Source organism: Emys orbicularis, chromosome 10, assembly GCF_028017835.1.
Source record: "Emys orbicularis isolate rEmyOrb1 chromosome 10, rEmyOrb1.hap1, whole genome shotgun sequence".
In the NCBI taxonomy this organism is placed as follows: Eukaryota; Metazoa; Chordata; order Testudines; family Emydidae; genus Emys; species Emys orbicularis.
Genome location: NC_088692.1, coordinates 15,611,748 through 15,624,643, shown reverse-complemented (window position 1 = coordinate 15,624,643; position 12,896 = coordinate 15,611,748). Strand labels below are relative to the sequence as shown.

Sequence of the window (12,896 nt, the reverse complement as noted above, 5' to 3'; positions counted from 1 at the left end):
TGGGTTTTCTTCTGATTTTGTCCCTTCCTCAGGAGAGCATAGTCCTGAGCCTAAATTACTAAGACAAAATCAAGCAGAAAGCTGTTATCTCCTATTTGGATAGTTTATTGTCCTTATCAAGGGTCTGCATGATATTGTGACAGCCCCATCCTGAAGCTCTTTCTTAGGCAAAAGTCCATGAATGTTTTTTAATTGGAAGTCAGACAGAGATTTCTTTCCCCCATGTCCTCCTGAGTAAAAGCTGCAGGACTTAGTCTTTGACGGTCAACAGTTTGGTTGAAAATTTGGGCTTGACCCAACAAGAGAACTTCCATTGACTTCAACAGAAGGGCTGCCCATGGAGGGCTGGTGTGGGAGTGGGAATCAGTATCTTTCAGAGATTAACACTTTTAGTTTAAGAATTCACACATGTTCCAGTGTGGTGGTCAGAAAGATCAAACACAGGCAGCAGCATGTGATGAAAAATTTATTTTTATTGGTTAATTTTAAGGGCAGTGTCTGCTGAAATGTATTCCTAGAACATGGTAAGATGGTCCACATTATCAAAAATCAATATTAACTGGTGCTTTGGTACCTCACTAGAGCAGCAAACAAATAACAGACACTGTGAAGATTAATAAATAAACAAGGGGACTCCCTGATTTACAGAGTTTTAGAGTATCATCTCCTGCAGATTCATCCCCCCTCCCCTTTCTGTTTCTTTCTCTGTTGCCTTCAGTCCTTCAGGAGTGCACCATTTCCTGGAATTCTACCAAAGAACAATGGAGAAGTAACAGTAGCATTAATAAAAACAATACATTAAAAAAAACTGAACACTACAGCCTTATCAAGAGCTTTGCAACTGAAAAGAGCATAAAACAATCAAGTGAAAGAAGCCTAGATGGGAAGTAAAAAAATAGAAGAAATATATACATTTTTGAACAAGCCTCCTGATTGTTATAAAGTAGGTTTCTCCTCCATCTCAGACTAACTGACAAGCATCATCCTGAGTCATGCAATTTTGGGACTATAGTCACCAGTACTGGGGTTTATTACCTAAATTATTTCTCTCAGATTAATGCATCCAAGAAAACAGTCATGAAAATTTTCCCTCTATTATTTGCTGCTTATTCTAGAACCTCATGAGGTTCACTATTTTATGGACCTTTTGGACTACTTGGGGGGGTTCACCAGACTAATTTCACAACCCCATTTTCTTGTAGTTTAAACCCACATCTTTTTCCCAAGGTTGATTTCATTTTTAAAAGAAACACACATTTTCCTACCTCAAGGAAAATGTGTGTTATGTATTAGAGCCACCAAGAGCTAGGCTGGCACAACTGAATGTCCTCTTTGTGGTGTTTATACTATATTAATATTGTTCCCAATTCCCTCTGACCCTCTTTTTCATAATCTCTTCTAAATTAAGTAGGAACCCAATAATATGTTAGTTTGAATTAACGTCTGAAGCCATGATGTTTGAGTGGGTTTTAAATAAAGCAAAATATGTTCAACCATCCCCTATTTTTTAATTGACTTTTTTAGTTCATTTAGAGCATGGGCCTACATAGAGCATTGGGCCTACATAGAAACATGGCAGCTTTTAGAACCTTGCAGGCCCTTAGATTCTGTGGGACAGAATATTCCCTCAATCCTATCCACGTGGGAGTAGATAAATTATTCATGAAATCCCATGAGTTTACCCATGCACATTTTCTGTGGTACTAGCTTTCATTCCCTCTAGGGCAGGGGTGGGCAAACTGAGGGCCACATTGGGGAATAGAAACTGTATGTCAGGCCATGAATGCTCACAAAATTGGGATTGGGGTGTGGGAGGGGGTGAGAGCCTTGGTTGGGGGTGCGGGCTCTGGGGTGGGGCTAAGGATGAGGAGTTTGGGGTGTAGGAGGGTGCTCTGGGCTGGGACCGAGGGATTTGGAGGACAGGAGGGGGATCATGTCTGGGGCAGGGGTGCGGGAAGGGGTGCAGGTTCCAGCTGGGAGTGCGGGCTCTGAGGTGGGGCTGGGGATGAGAGGTTTGGGGTGCAGGAGGGTGCTCCAGGCTGGGATTGAGAGGTTTGGAGAGCGGGAGGGGGATCAGGGCAGGGGCAAGGGGTTGGGGTGTCGGGAGAGGCTCAGGGGTGCAGGCTCCCAGTGACGCTTACCTCAAGCAGCTCCTGGAAGCAGTGGCATGTCCCTTCTCCGGCTCCTACGCGAAGGTGCGGCCAGGTGGCTCTGCATGCTGCCCCATCTGCAGGCTCTGCCCCTGCAGCTTCCATTGGAGTGCCGGAGGGGGCCATTGGAGAGGGTAGGAGCCAGAGTGGGACCTTGCCGCTGCTTCTGGGAGCCGCGTGGTGTGGCCCCCAACCCTGCGCCCTGGCTGGAGCGCCGGAGCGGGTCCGAGCCACGTGGTGCAGTCCCCGAACTTGCGCCCCGGCTGCAGCGCCGGAGCAGGGCCGAGCCGCGTGATGCAGCCCCCAACCCAGTGCCCTGGCTGGAGCGCCGGAGTGGGGCAAGCCCCAGACCCCACTCCCCCGCGGGAGCTCGTGGTCTGGCTTAAAAAGGTTTGTGGGCCAGATCCAGGCCGCAGGCCATAGTTTGCCCACCCCTGCTCTAGGGGAAGGAACAGGAGAGTTGTGGCCCTCCCATCATGCAGCAGGCTGGGGAACCTGCACACAGGGATATTCCTTTCATGTTGCTCTCTAGGGCCCCTTCTCCATGGCAGCCTGTCCTCTTCTTCAGCCAAGCTGCCATTGGCTGCCTGCCCATCTTTGTGCACCACCTGTCCCAAAAGGGGGACTAGAAGACACAGAACCTGGACTTGTGGAAGTTACTGCTGCATTGGGCATTAAATCAGACTGGAATCTCCAGGTGTTGGGGCAAGATGCTACTGCCTAGGGCAGCGATTCTCAAACTGTGGGTTGGGACACCAGAGTGGGTCACGACTCCATTTTAGTGGGGTCATCAGGGCTGGCATTAGACTTGCTGGGGCCGAATCCAAAGCCTGAGCCACACCGCCCAGAGCTGAAGTCAAAGCCTGAGGGCCTCAGCGTGGGTGGTGGGGCTCAGGTTACAGGCCCCTGACCTGGGGCTGAAGCCCTTGGGCTTGGGCTTTGGTCCCCCGGCCTGGGGTGGTGGGGCTTGGGCTTTGGCAGGACTTGGGTGGGCTCAGGTTTTGGTCCCCGCTCCTGGGGTCACGTAGTAATTTTTGTTGTCAGAAGGGGTCACGGTGCAATGAAGTTTGAGAACTGCTGGTCTAGGGTGATCATTCCCCCAGGTCGGACCCCATCCTAACCCAGACACTCTACCCGAAATCCACAGCATCCAAACCCCACACATAGAGGACCTTTTGTGGGATCTGGGGAAGGGAGATGATGCTACTTGATCATCTCTGCCCTCCTATTACACTCACCCTGTATTGCTTCTGTGCCAAACAGACAATGGTTCAAATACTTCTCTCATTTAAACTTTTGCAAATCTGGAATAATTTCACTGACATAAATGGAGTAATGGAGTTATTACTGGTGTATGCTAGTGTAAATGAGCTCACTTGTATGTGATACTGTGGTGATCCTGCCATTGTCTGAGTCTTCCTCTCATAGGTTTTACATTAGTGTAACTCCACAAATGCTGTCACTCCTGATTCAGACCAGTTTAAGTGGGAAGAGAATCATCCCACTATTCTGAACATAGAATTCCCATTGAAGTAAACAGGAGTTTGGAGTGAGCAGTAATTATTAGGTTCCATAGGATATGTGGTCTGATCTTCTCAGCCTACTCCTGCACAAGGGATTTCAAAGATGGGTCTCCAACATCGTGGCCTGATTCTCCCCTCACACAGGTTGTAAATCAAGGGTGACTCCACAGAAGTCAGTGGAGTCACACTGATGGGAAACCAGTATAAGTGGGAGAAGAATGAGGTCCCATAATCACATTCTCCTGCACATTATTCAATATGTAATTAACTTCATACCTTCAACCCCAATTTTGCCATCCCCATCATGATCTGCAGCTGCCATAAAAGTCTTGGTTTCTGAAGTAGTTAATACTCTGGCTCCGCACTCAAACCGCTGGAGGAAATACCTAGAGGAAAATATCCTTTGGGTGTGATTATCATGGAAGACAATTCTTTTTATGCCAGGTGCATTATCAAGCCGATCAGTTTCTATAAACAGATTATCTACACCTTTTTGCCAAGTCATCCAAACAGAGCCTGCATTGTTCTGGGAGTTAAAGCTTAATTTCATACATTCCTGCTTGATAAGTGCAGTCCGGGCATGTTTGACTGTACACTTTGCCAAAGCACAGCCCTGGGGAATGACATTTTTCTGTACCTACTCTCTTCTTTATTGCTAGTTTTTAGACTGTATTGTTTTCTCTCTAAAGATTCCCATAGGACATCATTCAAAATCAGTACAAGGATTTACCATACTTACATTCAGCATGACCTGCCCTCAGCTTCAGCAGAGGAAGGTTTAGGACACAGAGTAATGCTGACCTCTGTGAAAGTCTCTTACTAGTCAAAGAAACAAAGAAAACCCTTACTTGAGCTCATCTTCCTCAATAAAGCCGCTTTGATCATTGTCTAAGAGCCGGAAGATATCCTTGATCTGACTGCTGCTCTTTTTGGACAGTCCGCTGATCTGAAAGAATTTTTTGTGGCTGAAGGAATCGGGGGCTGGAGATAAACAATAAAAGCCAGGATGACCCAAGTCACTTCAGTTAGCACTCCTTGTCTTAGCTTCAAATCCTGAACAGTCTGATCATGTTACTTTGATATTTTAATGTTATTGTTTAGATGTAAACAGTAGTAAAATAAAAAGGGCTGCCAATACAAGAAGCTCTAGGTGCCCTGACAATTTAATTAATCTTACATCATAATAAATGAGCGTCTGGAAACATTAAAAAAATCATATGTGGATAACGTATAAACTCAGCCCACCATCAGCCTTAGTCATGAACAGTAACAAATTAACTCAGCCAGCCACTAAGTCTGACAACAAAAAAATCTCTTTTCCATGGTGAACTCTCTGGAAATGTATCTTCAGTATTCCTTGAAGACTGAATTAAATTTGTTACATATTTTGCTGAATAACAGATTTATGTTCACCTATAGATTTTCTTACCTTGGCAGTCCCTCAGGGCAGCAGCAATATCAGAAGGGCTGAGGATGTCAGTGATGCTCATCTTTAACCTGGTCCAAAAAAAAAAAAATGTATTGCAGACAGGTACAAGTGAATTGCAAACACATACACAAGTAAACATGTCCCCCCAGTAAACTTGTTTGTTTAGAGTTTTATAATAGACCATTTTTAAATTAAATATTGTAACAGGAGTATTTTAAGGGAAGAGAAGCTAATTAGTATACACTGAAACTACTGTTACTGACATTTTTTTATATCCCTATTTTAATCAATTTGTTTGCATGAACATCATTTTAAGTTGGTGACACATTTTTATCTGTTACCTACTCAATATTTAGGCATGTCAGACAGGTTTAAACTCTCTACGTAATAGTTAAAGTAACCTAACCACTAGTTTGTTGGAATGTGTGGCATTTAGCAATACACAATAATAGGGCATGCAGAAGAAAAAGGAAAGGAAAGAAGTTTTTTTCCTCCACCAGCAAGCCTAAAAAAGAAAACAAAAACCGGAACTTATCTACATAAGCTCCATCTGTATATAACCTCCAGAGATAAAACTGAACATCTTACACCATGAGCTACTGTACTTGCTACTGGCTCACCCTTGCACAGATCTGCTCTTTAATCTCTAGCTGGCTGCTCACCTTTTTGATTTTCCCAAGTAGGTGAAGAAAAAATAGCTGAAGAGATATGAGACAAAACAGTAGTGTTGTCTGGCTTGCCAGCCTGTCTTATATAGGATTCAAAAGGTGACAATAACCACTACTTAGGTTACCTTGTCATGGATCAAATGCTCGACTTGAGACCGAGCTCAAATTTCCTGCCTAACTAAATAAACTTTTTTTCTATTTATATTGTAAGAGAATACAAACAAGAGCAGCAAATTTTTAATAAATCCACATATGTGCTTAATTAATTTTCAACTCTGCTATCAAGACATAGTCTATAAACTCCAAGGACTTGGGGTTTCCAAATAGCATCCAGATTTTAAAGTCACATGCTGGAAGGTGACTCCAACAGTCAGATGCTTAGAAAAGAAAAGCCAGTTTGGTTTCCCTAAGTCTGTTGACTCTGGGGAGGCTCAGAGGAAGTGAGAGATGAAAAATCTGAAGTGATGTGTCAGTCTGACAAAGAGAACTTGTCATTAGGATAGGGGAAAGGAAGACATCCTTTGGGATGATCTTTCTACAGCAAGCTTGATTTTCACATGTCCGAGCCATTTCCTAAATTACAGTGCTATCCCTGGAAAGGGACAGAGGGGAGACCAAAACCATCCCTGACAGCAAAAGACAGCTAAACTAGGGTAAAAGTAAACAGGTTAGTTTTGTTATCCATTTCTTCCTTGCAAGGCAGGATGGCCTATCTAAATAATCCATATGTAAGTCATTTTAAATACATGGAATAGATAACAGATGTATTTTACAAATGACAGATTGGATCTTAGTGTGGCTATTGACCTATACAAAAAACAACACAAGGAAATTCCTTAAAGTGAAATTAGAATTGCAGGCACATAGTGGTGGTTTGAGTCCATATTAACTTTCAAGAACATTAGAGTTGAAAAGAAATCTCTCAAATGTTAGAAAACCTGGAACTGCAGAGTTCAGGTTACAGTTTTCAAGCAAGCTTCTGCTCATGTGATTAAGGATTATTCATGTGAGCAAGGGTTGCAGGATGAAGACCACAGTAAAAGCACTTGAATTGTTAGTTTGTACTTACAGATTTGTCAGGTTTTAGTACAGTAATTCATTTATGCATATATTAGCCTCTTGAAGTGCATGCATTGCTCTTGTTAGTGTTCTTGGTAGGAATTGCTTAACATGTTGAGCAGAGAATATCTCACAGGAGACAAAAGTCATACATTATATATAATTACATATATGTCTAGGCTTGATTCTCATCATAAATTGGAGGGGGGGAAATAGCTCAGTGGTTTGAGCATTGGCCTGCTAAACCCAGGGTTGTGAGTTTAATCCTTGAGGGGGCTGTTTAGGGGTCTGGGGATTGGTCCTGCTGTGAGCAGGGGGTTGGACTAGATGACCTCCCGAGGTCCCTTCCAACCCTGATAGTCTATGATTAAATGTCAGTGGATTTACTAGTGATCTACATAGTATTAGTCAGAGGAGTATCAGCCAGAGTAATTGCACCATAATTTTTGTGTACCTCAATTTGGAATCAAGAAATATAAAGTGTTACCAATATAAAAAAGTAATAATAATTTAATAATCATTTCCTTTCTTTATCACCACACATTTTGTAAGAAGTCTTAAATCATTAATAATTAGACACTTGCTTTAAATGCCTCTTTAATTTTGCACAATTAGTAACAAAATAAGATCTATCGGCTTGAATAGGGGCAGTTGATGTGAAATGACCTAAGTCCCATTTCCACCAGCTGAGAGATCTGGCCCAAAGTATCTACTCAAATATTGTTGGATAGGGATTAATTGCATTGTTTGCACAAACAGGGTCAATTCTATACACCGTGGCTGGAATATGAACAATTGCACTGTAGGCTAAATCCTGAAAGCTTTACTCAATCCATATTCAGCGAAAATTCCCCTTGAGGTCAGTGAGAATATTGCCTCAATAAGGACTAAGTAAAACTGAATATAGACTTCAGGATTCATAAACAGGGTCTCATATGAACTATACCAAATACTGAATGCTGTCAGCAGGCTCTTTTCCTGTCTCTGGTCAGCTGGAAAGCTATTCGTAGTAATCATGGCTCACACTTTGAAACATGGGCCAGATCCTCAGCTGGTGCAAATCAATGTATTTCAAATTATTGTAATGGAGTTGTGCTGATTTGCACCATTTGGAGATCTGGTCCCATGGCTTTTCATGGTCCTCCTATCCATCCTTTCAGCTCAGTATTTCATACTCATGTTAGTCTTCCATTTAAAATTGGTTATAGTCAGTCAATCAAAGGAAGCTGGGACTGATGTACTATGTATTTTGTGTAGGTTTTTCCCATAAATTGTCCCTTTCCCTTTCAGGTGGGTTTTGCATCCTCTTCTGTATCTTCTAAATGTGGTATTTTAGGTCCTCTTATGTCTTTTCAAGATCATGTGAAGTCTCACATTATAACTTCCTTGCTGAGTTTCCTTCTCTTCATGTACTAGTGGGTTGTTTCTGAAGTCTTGGTTGGATCTATTTCAGCACCTAACATTTTCTTGCTAGAACTTACACTGTATTTTGTAATTTTCTAGGGTGTTGCCATTGACTTCAGCAGGGTCAGGATTTGATCCCTGGACTTTATTGTGGGCTTCCTTTGTTTCCACTTGGATTCCTTGTATGCTGCTTGCTGAACTCTTTTATTCTTAAGCATGTGGTTTGCCAGTTGATACTAATTTGCAAGGAAAAGAAAATATAAATTGTATTGAAGACAACATCAAGACCAAGGTGTCACGGAGTGTGGGGGAGTCAGGGCCCTGCACCCCCCACTTAGGGTGACCAGATGTCCCAATTTTATAGGGACAGTCCCGATTTTTGGGTCTTTTTCTTATATAGGCTCCTATTACCCCCTACCCCCAGTTCCGATTTTCATATTTGCTGTCTGGTCGCCCTACCCCCACTTCCTGCGATTCACTGTGACTCTCAGCCAGCCAGTAAATCAAAAGGTTTATTAGACAACAGGAACACAGTCCCAAGCAGGGCTTGTAGGTACAACCAGGACCCCTCTGCCAGGTCCCTCTGGGGGGCAAGGATCTTGGACCCCAGACTTGGGGTTCCCTGCCTCTTCCCAGCCAGCCCAAAACTGAAACCAAAAACCCCTCCAGCAGGCTCTCTCCCCCTCTCCCTTTGTCCAGTTTCCCTGGGCAAAGGTGTCGCCTCGCCCCACCCCCCTTCCTGGCTCAGGTTACAGGCTCAGGTACCGTCCCTCACCTAAAGTCATCCCCTGCTCTCCCATCCCCCATGCAGACAGTCCCAGTAAAACTAAACGACATTCCCAGGTCAATCCACCACGCTCCCTATGGAAGACCTGACAATATCTGGAAGACTTCTGGTGTTCTGCCAGCTACCAAATCAAACATTCTCCCCTCCCTATCTTTACACTGAATTATGTCATGTAACTAGTGTAAAAAATCAACCAAATCTATTTTAATGTTGCAGTTAGCAAAAACACTACACTGGTGGATTAAATTTCTTAGGGAGACCACCACATAGACATTTGCTTGTACAACATCCATGTTCAACTCCACATCTAAGGATAAAAAATTCAAAGGACTGTGCCTGACTGTCTCATAAACTCTGCCACTTAGAGAATACAACATTTAAAAACCATTCACCCCAAGCAAAATATTCATAAGCAGTAAAGTAATTGAAATGAGTTGTACAGTACAGTAAAAGATATAAAAGTAGGGCAATGGCTAACATAGAGTGACTGCAACAATTAAAGATGGGGCTCTGTAATGTTTGAAATTCAACACTGAGACCAAATGTGATGCTAATCCTGTCTGAAAGATGGGTTACAAAAGCCTAAAAGAGCTGAATTTCAGAATGAAGTTGATGTCACTGTATAGTGATACAGGTGGAAATCTAGAGTTACTGGTATTTATTTATTTATTAATGACACTCTTCATTTGCTTTCCCTCCACTACAGTTAGAATGAAATCATCATGGAGGAGTGTATCATATAAAGAGATATTTTAATTAAATAAGTTACTCTACAATACCTGAATATGTTGTTTTTCAGATTCTCTGATATCTCTTTCTCTTAACCCAACTGCTTACATTTTAGTAGTGTAAGGTGTTTATAAAAATGAACTAAACCAAAAGGACAAAGGGAGATATTTTATAAAAATAATGGTGCAGTCAGTATACATGTATAGAGTGGACATATGACACTTTAAATAATGAAACCATCTCTGAGCAATCAGCTATTTACATTGGCTAAGGATCTGGCCCTAGAGCAGTGAATTCTGTTTTCAGAAGTGCTTGGCCAGTTTTCTTATTAAGTCCAGAAAACAATTAAAGAAATGTTAGTTGTTTCCTTTTGCTTAATAGGGATATTTCAAACACCCATTGGATTGTTTTTCTGGAGACTTACCTGGTACATAACTTTCCCTCCATATTTGTTTTACTGTCTGCACCCATTTAAACACAGTGCTTTTGGGAAGAAACTGCTTTTTTGGCTTCAAAATTTCAGAATTAAATTGAAAAGTGCAATTCAGACAAATACAAAGCAATTCATATTGTGAAATTGTAACCATGAAATGAATCTGCTTGCAGTATAGACTAAATGAAAGTATTAAAGCATATCTAGATAAAATGTTTACAGCGCTATTTCCTAATCTAATTCCACTAACTTCTTCCATAAGCATAGGGGAACTTGCATTACACTAAAACACTGACACTCTTCAGGCTGTTCCTTTACTCTTTGTCTTCTGTTTGTTATAAACTACATAGAATTAATTAGCAAGTGACAGCCAACTAGGACATTAACACCAGCAGATGCAAGAGAAGCTTCAACAGCAGTCTCAGGTGAGACTAGAGAAGTGTTAATCTGAGACTGACTACAATAGTGTAAATGGATGCTCTAACAGCCGTTCTAAAAACCATACAACTCCATCTTCCAACTCCACTCATGTCAGAGGTGGTGCTGTGGTATCATCCTCCTCAATAAGAGGCTCTCCCTTTTGTCACGAGGAGTTAGAAGCTGAACAGTCCATAGGGCCTGGTCCTCATTTACTAAAGCCTTATACACAACTCTGGCAGTGTAACTAATAGTGGATGTAACTGTAACTTATAGTGTGAAGGGTCCATAGTGTAAATGAGAATCATGCCCTACAATGAACCAAGTCATTATATGTCACTTCTAGTGCTCTCCCAGGGCATCCATTTCCATTCTCAGGAAATAAATACTCAGTCCCATCCAGGTAGTTTCCAAAAGCCTTTACATCAGGTGGGATTTGGTACTTGGCATGGACCCTCAAGGAAATAGAACAGAGATGTTTTGGGAATAAACTATTTTATGTTCAATTTTTTTTTCTGCTATGACCACTATGACAATGCACTGAAAAATCAAACCGATGAAATCGTAGTCCTATAGGTGTCAATAGCAAAACTTCTATTGACTAGAATGTGATCAGGGTATCAGCCAGAGTTTTGGGTGGGAGTTCAGGGTGTGTGACAAATGGAGGATATACAGTTGTGATAGGGTGACCAGACAGCAAATGTGAAAAATCAGGACGGGGGGTCGGGGGTAATAGGAGCCTATATAAGAAAAAGACCCAAAAACAATGAAGTTTATTTCTCCCCTACTGTCCTGTGATAAGAATGAGGGTTATGTACTTTCCCATTCCTAGTAAAGAAGAAATTTTTGTATAAAATACAATAGCAGAATAAATACTGTTATGAACTTCAGCAGAATTATTTCCTAAATATTTTAGTCCACAGTGCTTTTTCATTTAAAAAGCTGAAGCAATATAAGATGCCATCTCTGCGTCTCTGCTAACATTTGATATGCTCTATGATTATCATTAAACAAATTGTCTAGTGTCACCATGATCTAGTAATACTATCTTATGACCCTGACACTACACATGATGGTTTAAGATGTTTGTGGTTGCTGTCAGCTGCACAATCAGGTAGTGTGATCTTTGCATTCCTGCATTATTCACATTTTCCCTATATTTCAACAATAACTTTGCCATAAAGGTTAAAAGATGTTTAAGAGCCTGGACGCTGCCTTTTAGTGTATGTAATAAATATGAAGAGAACTACAGTATATTGTTATATTGTTTCTAGTTGCTTCTGCAGGGGACCAAATAATTCCATCTCACAATGACCAACAATATAAAGAGCAGTGGTAAATAAAAGAAATGCCGCTGCAGTAATTCCAGCTATTTCCTTATTAACTGATCAGTCCTGGTCCCACTGAAATAACTGGCAAAAATCCTGTTGTCTGCAGTGAGACCAGGCTCAGATCCTAAATGATGTATAATGTAAAAAAATACCTTGTATTTATATAGTGACCAATGTCATAAGTAATCACCCAGAGCGCTGACAAAAATCACTTGGCTAACAGATGTGGTCTCCTAATAAATGTGGAGCAAAATAGTGCTCAGTTATGGCTCCAATTCAGCAAAGTACTTAAGCACTTGCTTAACTTTAAGCATGTGCTGAAGTGCCAGTGAAATTAAAGTTAAGTACATGATTAAGTTCTTTGCTGAATAGGGATGTATTTACACATGTTTTAAGTGCTTTGCTGAATCAGGGCCTATGGCCCCAATATTACAAGTTATTCTGTCCACCTAGACCCCAGCACCCATGCAGAGCCCCCTTAACTTTAATGGGCCTCTTTGCGTATGTAGGAGCCTGCTCGTGCAGAATTCCTTTCAGGTGTGGGGCCTATGGGCAGGGCCGGTGCAAGGAAGTTTCGCGCCCTAGGCGGAAGTTCCACCTTGCGCCCCACCCCCAGCCCTGAGGCGCCCTCCCCGCGGCAGCTCCCCCCACCGGGGAGCCGTGCGGCAGCTCCCCACCCCAGCTCACCTCTGCTTCGCCTCCTCCCCGAGCATGCCGCCCCCGGTCTAATTCTCCTCCCCTCCCAGGCTTGCGGCGCCTGGGAGGCGGGAGAAGTGGAGCAGCGACGGCGTGCTTGGGGAGGGGTGCAAATGGAATAATGCACATAAATTTGTGACAGAAGATGCTGTTTCAATGTACAGGAAAATTCTAAAATATTAGGGTCTGATCCAGTGTCCACTGAAATCAATGGAAGGACTCCCATTGACTTTTATGGGCATTGGATCACCCATTTAATGCCTTATACAT

The 12,896-nt window shown here is 42.3% G+C and overlaps 1 protein-coding gene across 1 annotated transcript; it reads right to left on the bottom strand.

Moving 5' to 3' along the window:
* Positions 1 to 722: 722 nt before the first annotated feature.
* On the bottom strand, positions 723 to 5,163 carry LOC135884806 (parvalbumin, thymic CPV3). The gene is made up of 4 exons (XM_065412354.1): positions 5,103 to 5,163; positions 4,522 to 4,654; positions 3,950 to 4,059; positions 723 to 748 (listed from the first exon to the last, which is right to left on the bottom strand). Exons 1-4 carry the CDS (start codon positions 5,161 to 5,163, stop codon positions 723 to 725), a joined length of 330 nt encoding a protein of 109 aa, XP_065268426.1.
* Between the last annotated feature and the right edge of the window lie 7,733 nt (positions 5,164 to 12,896).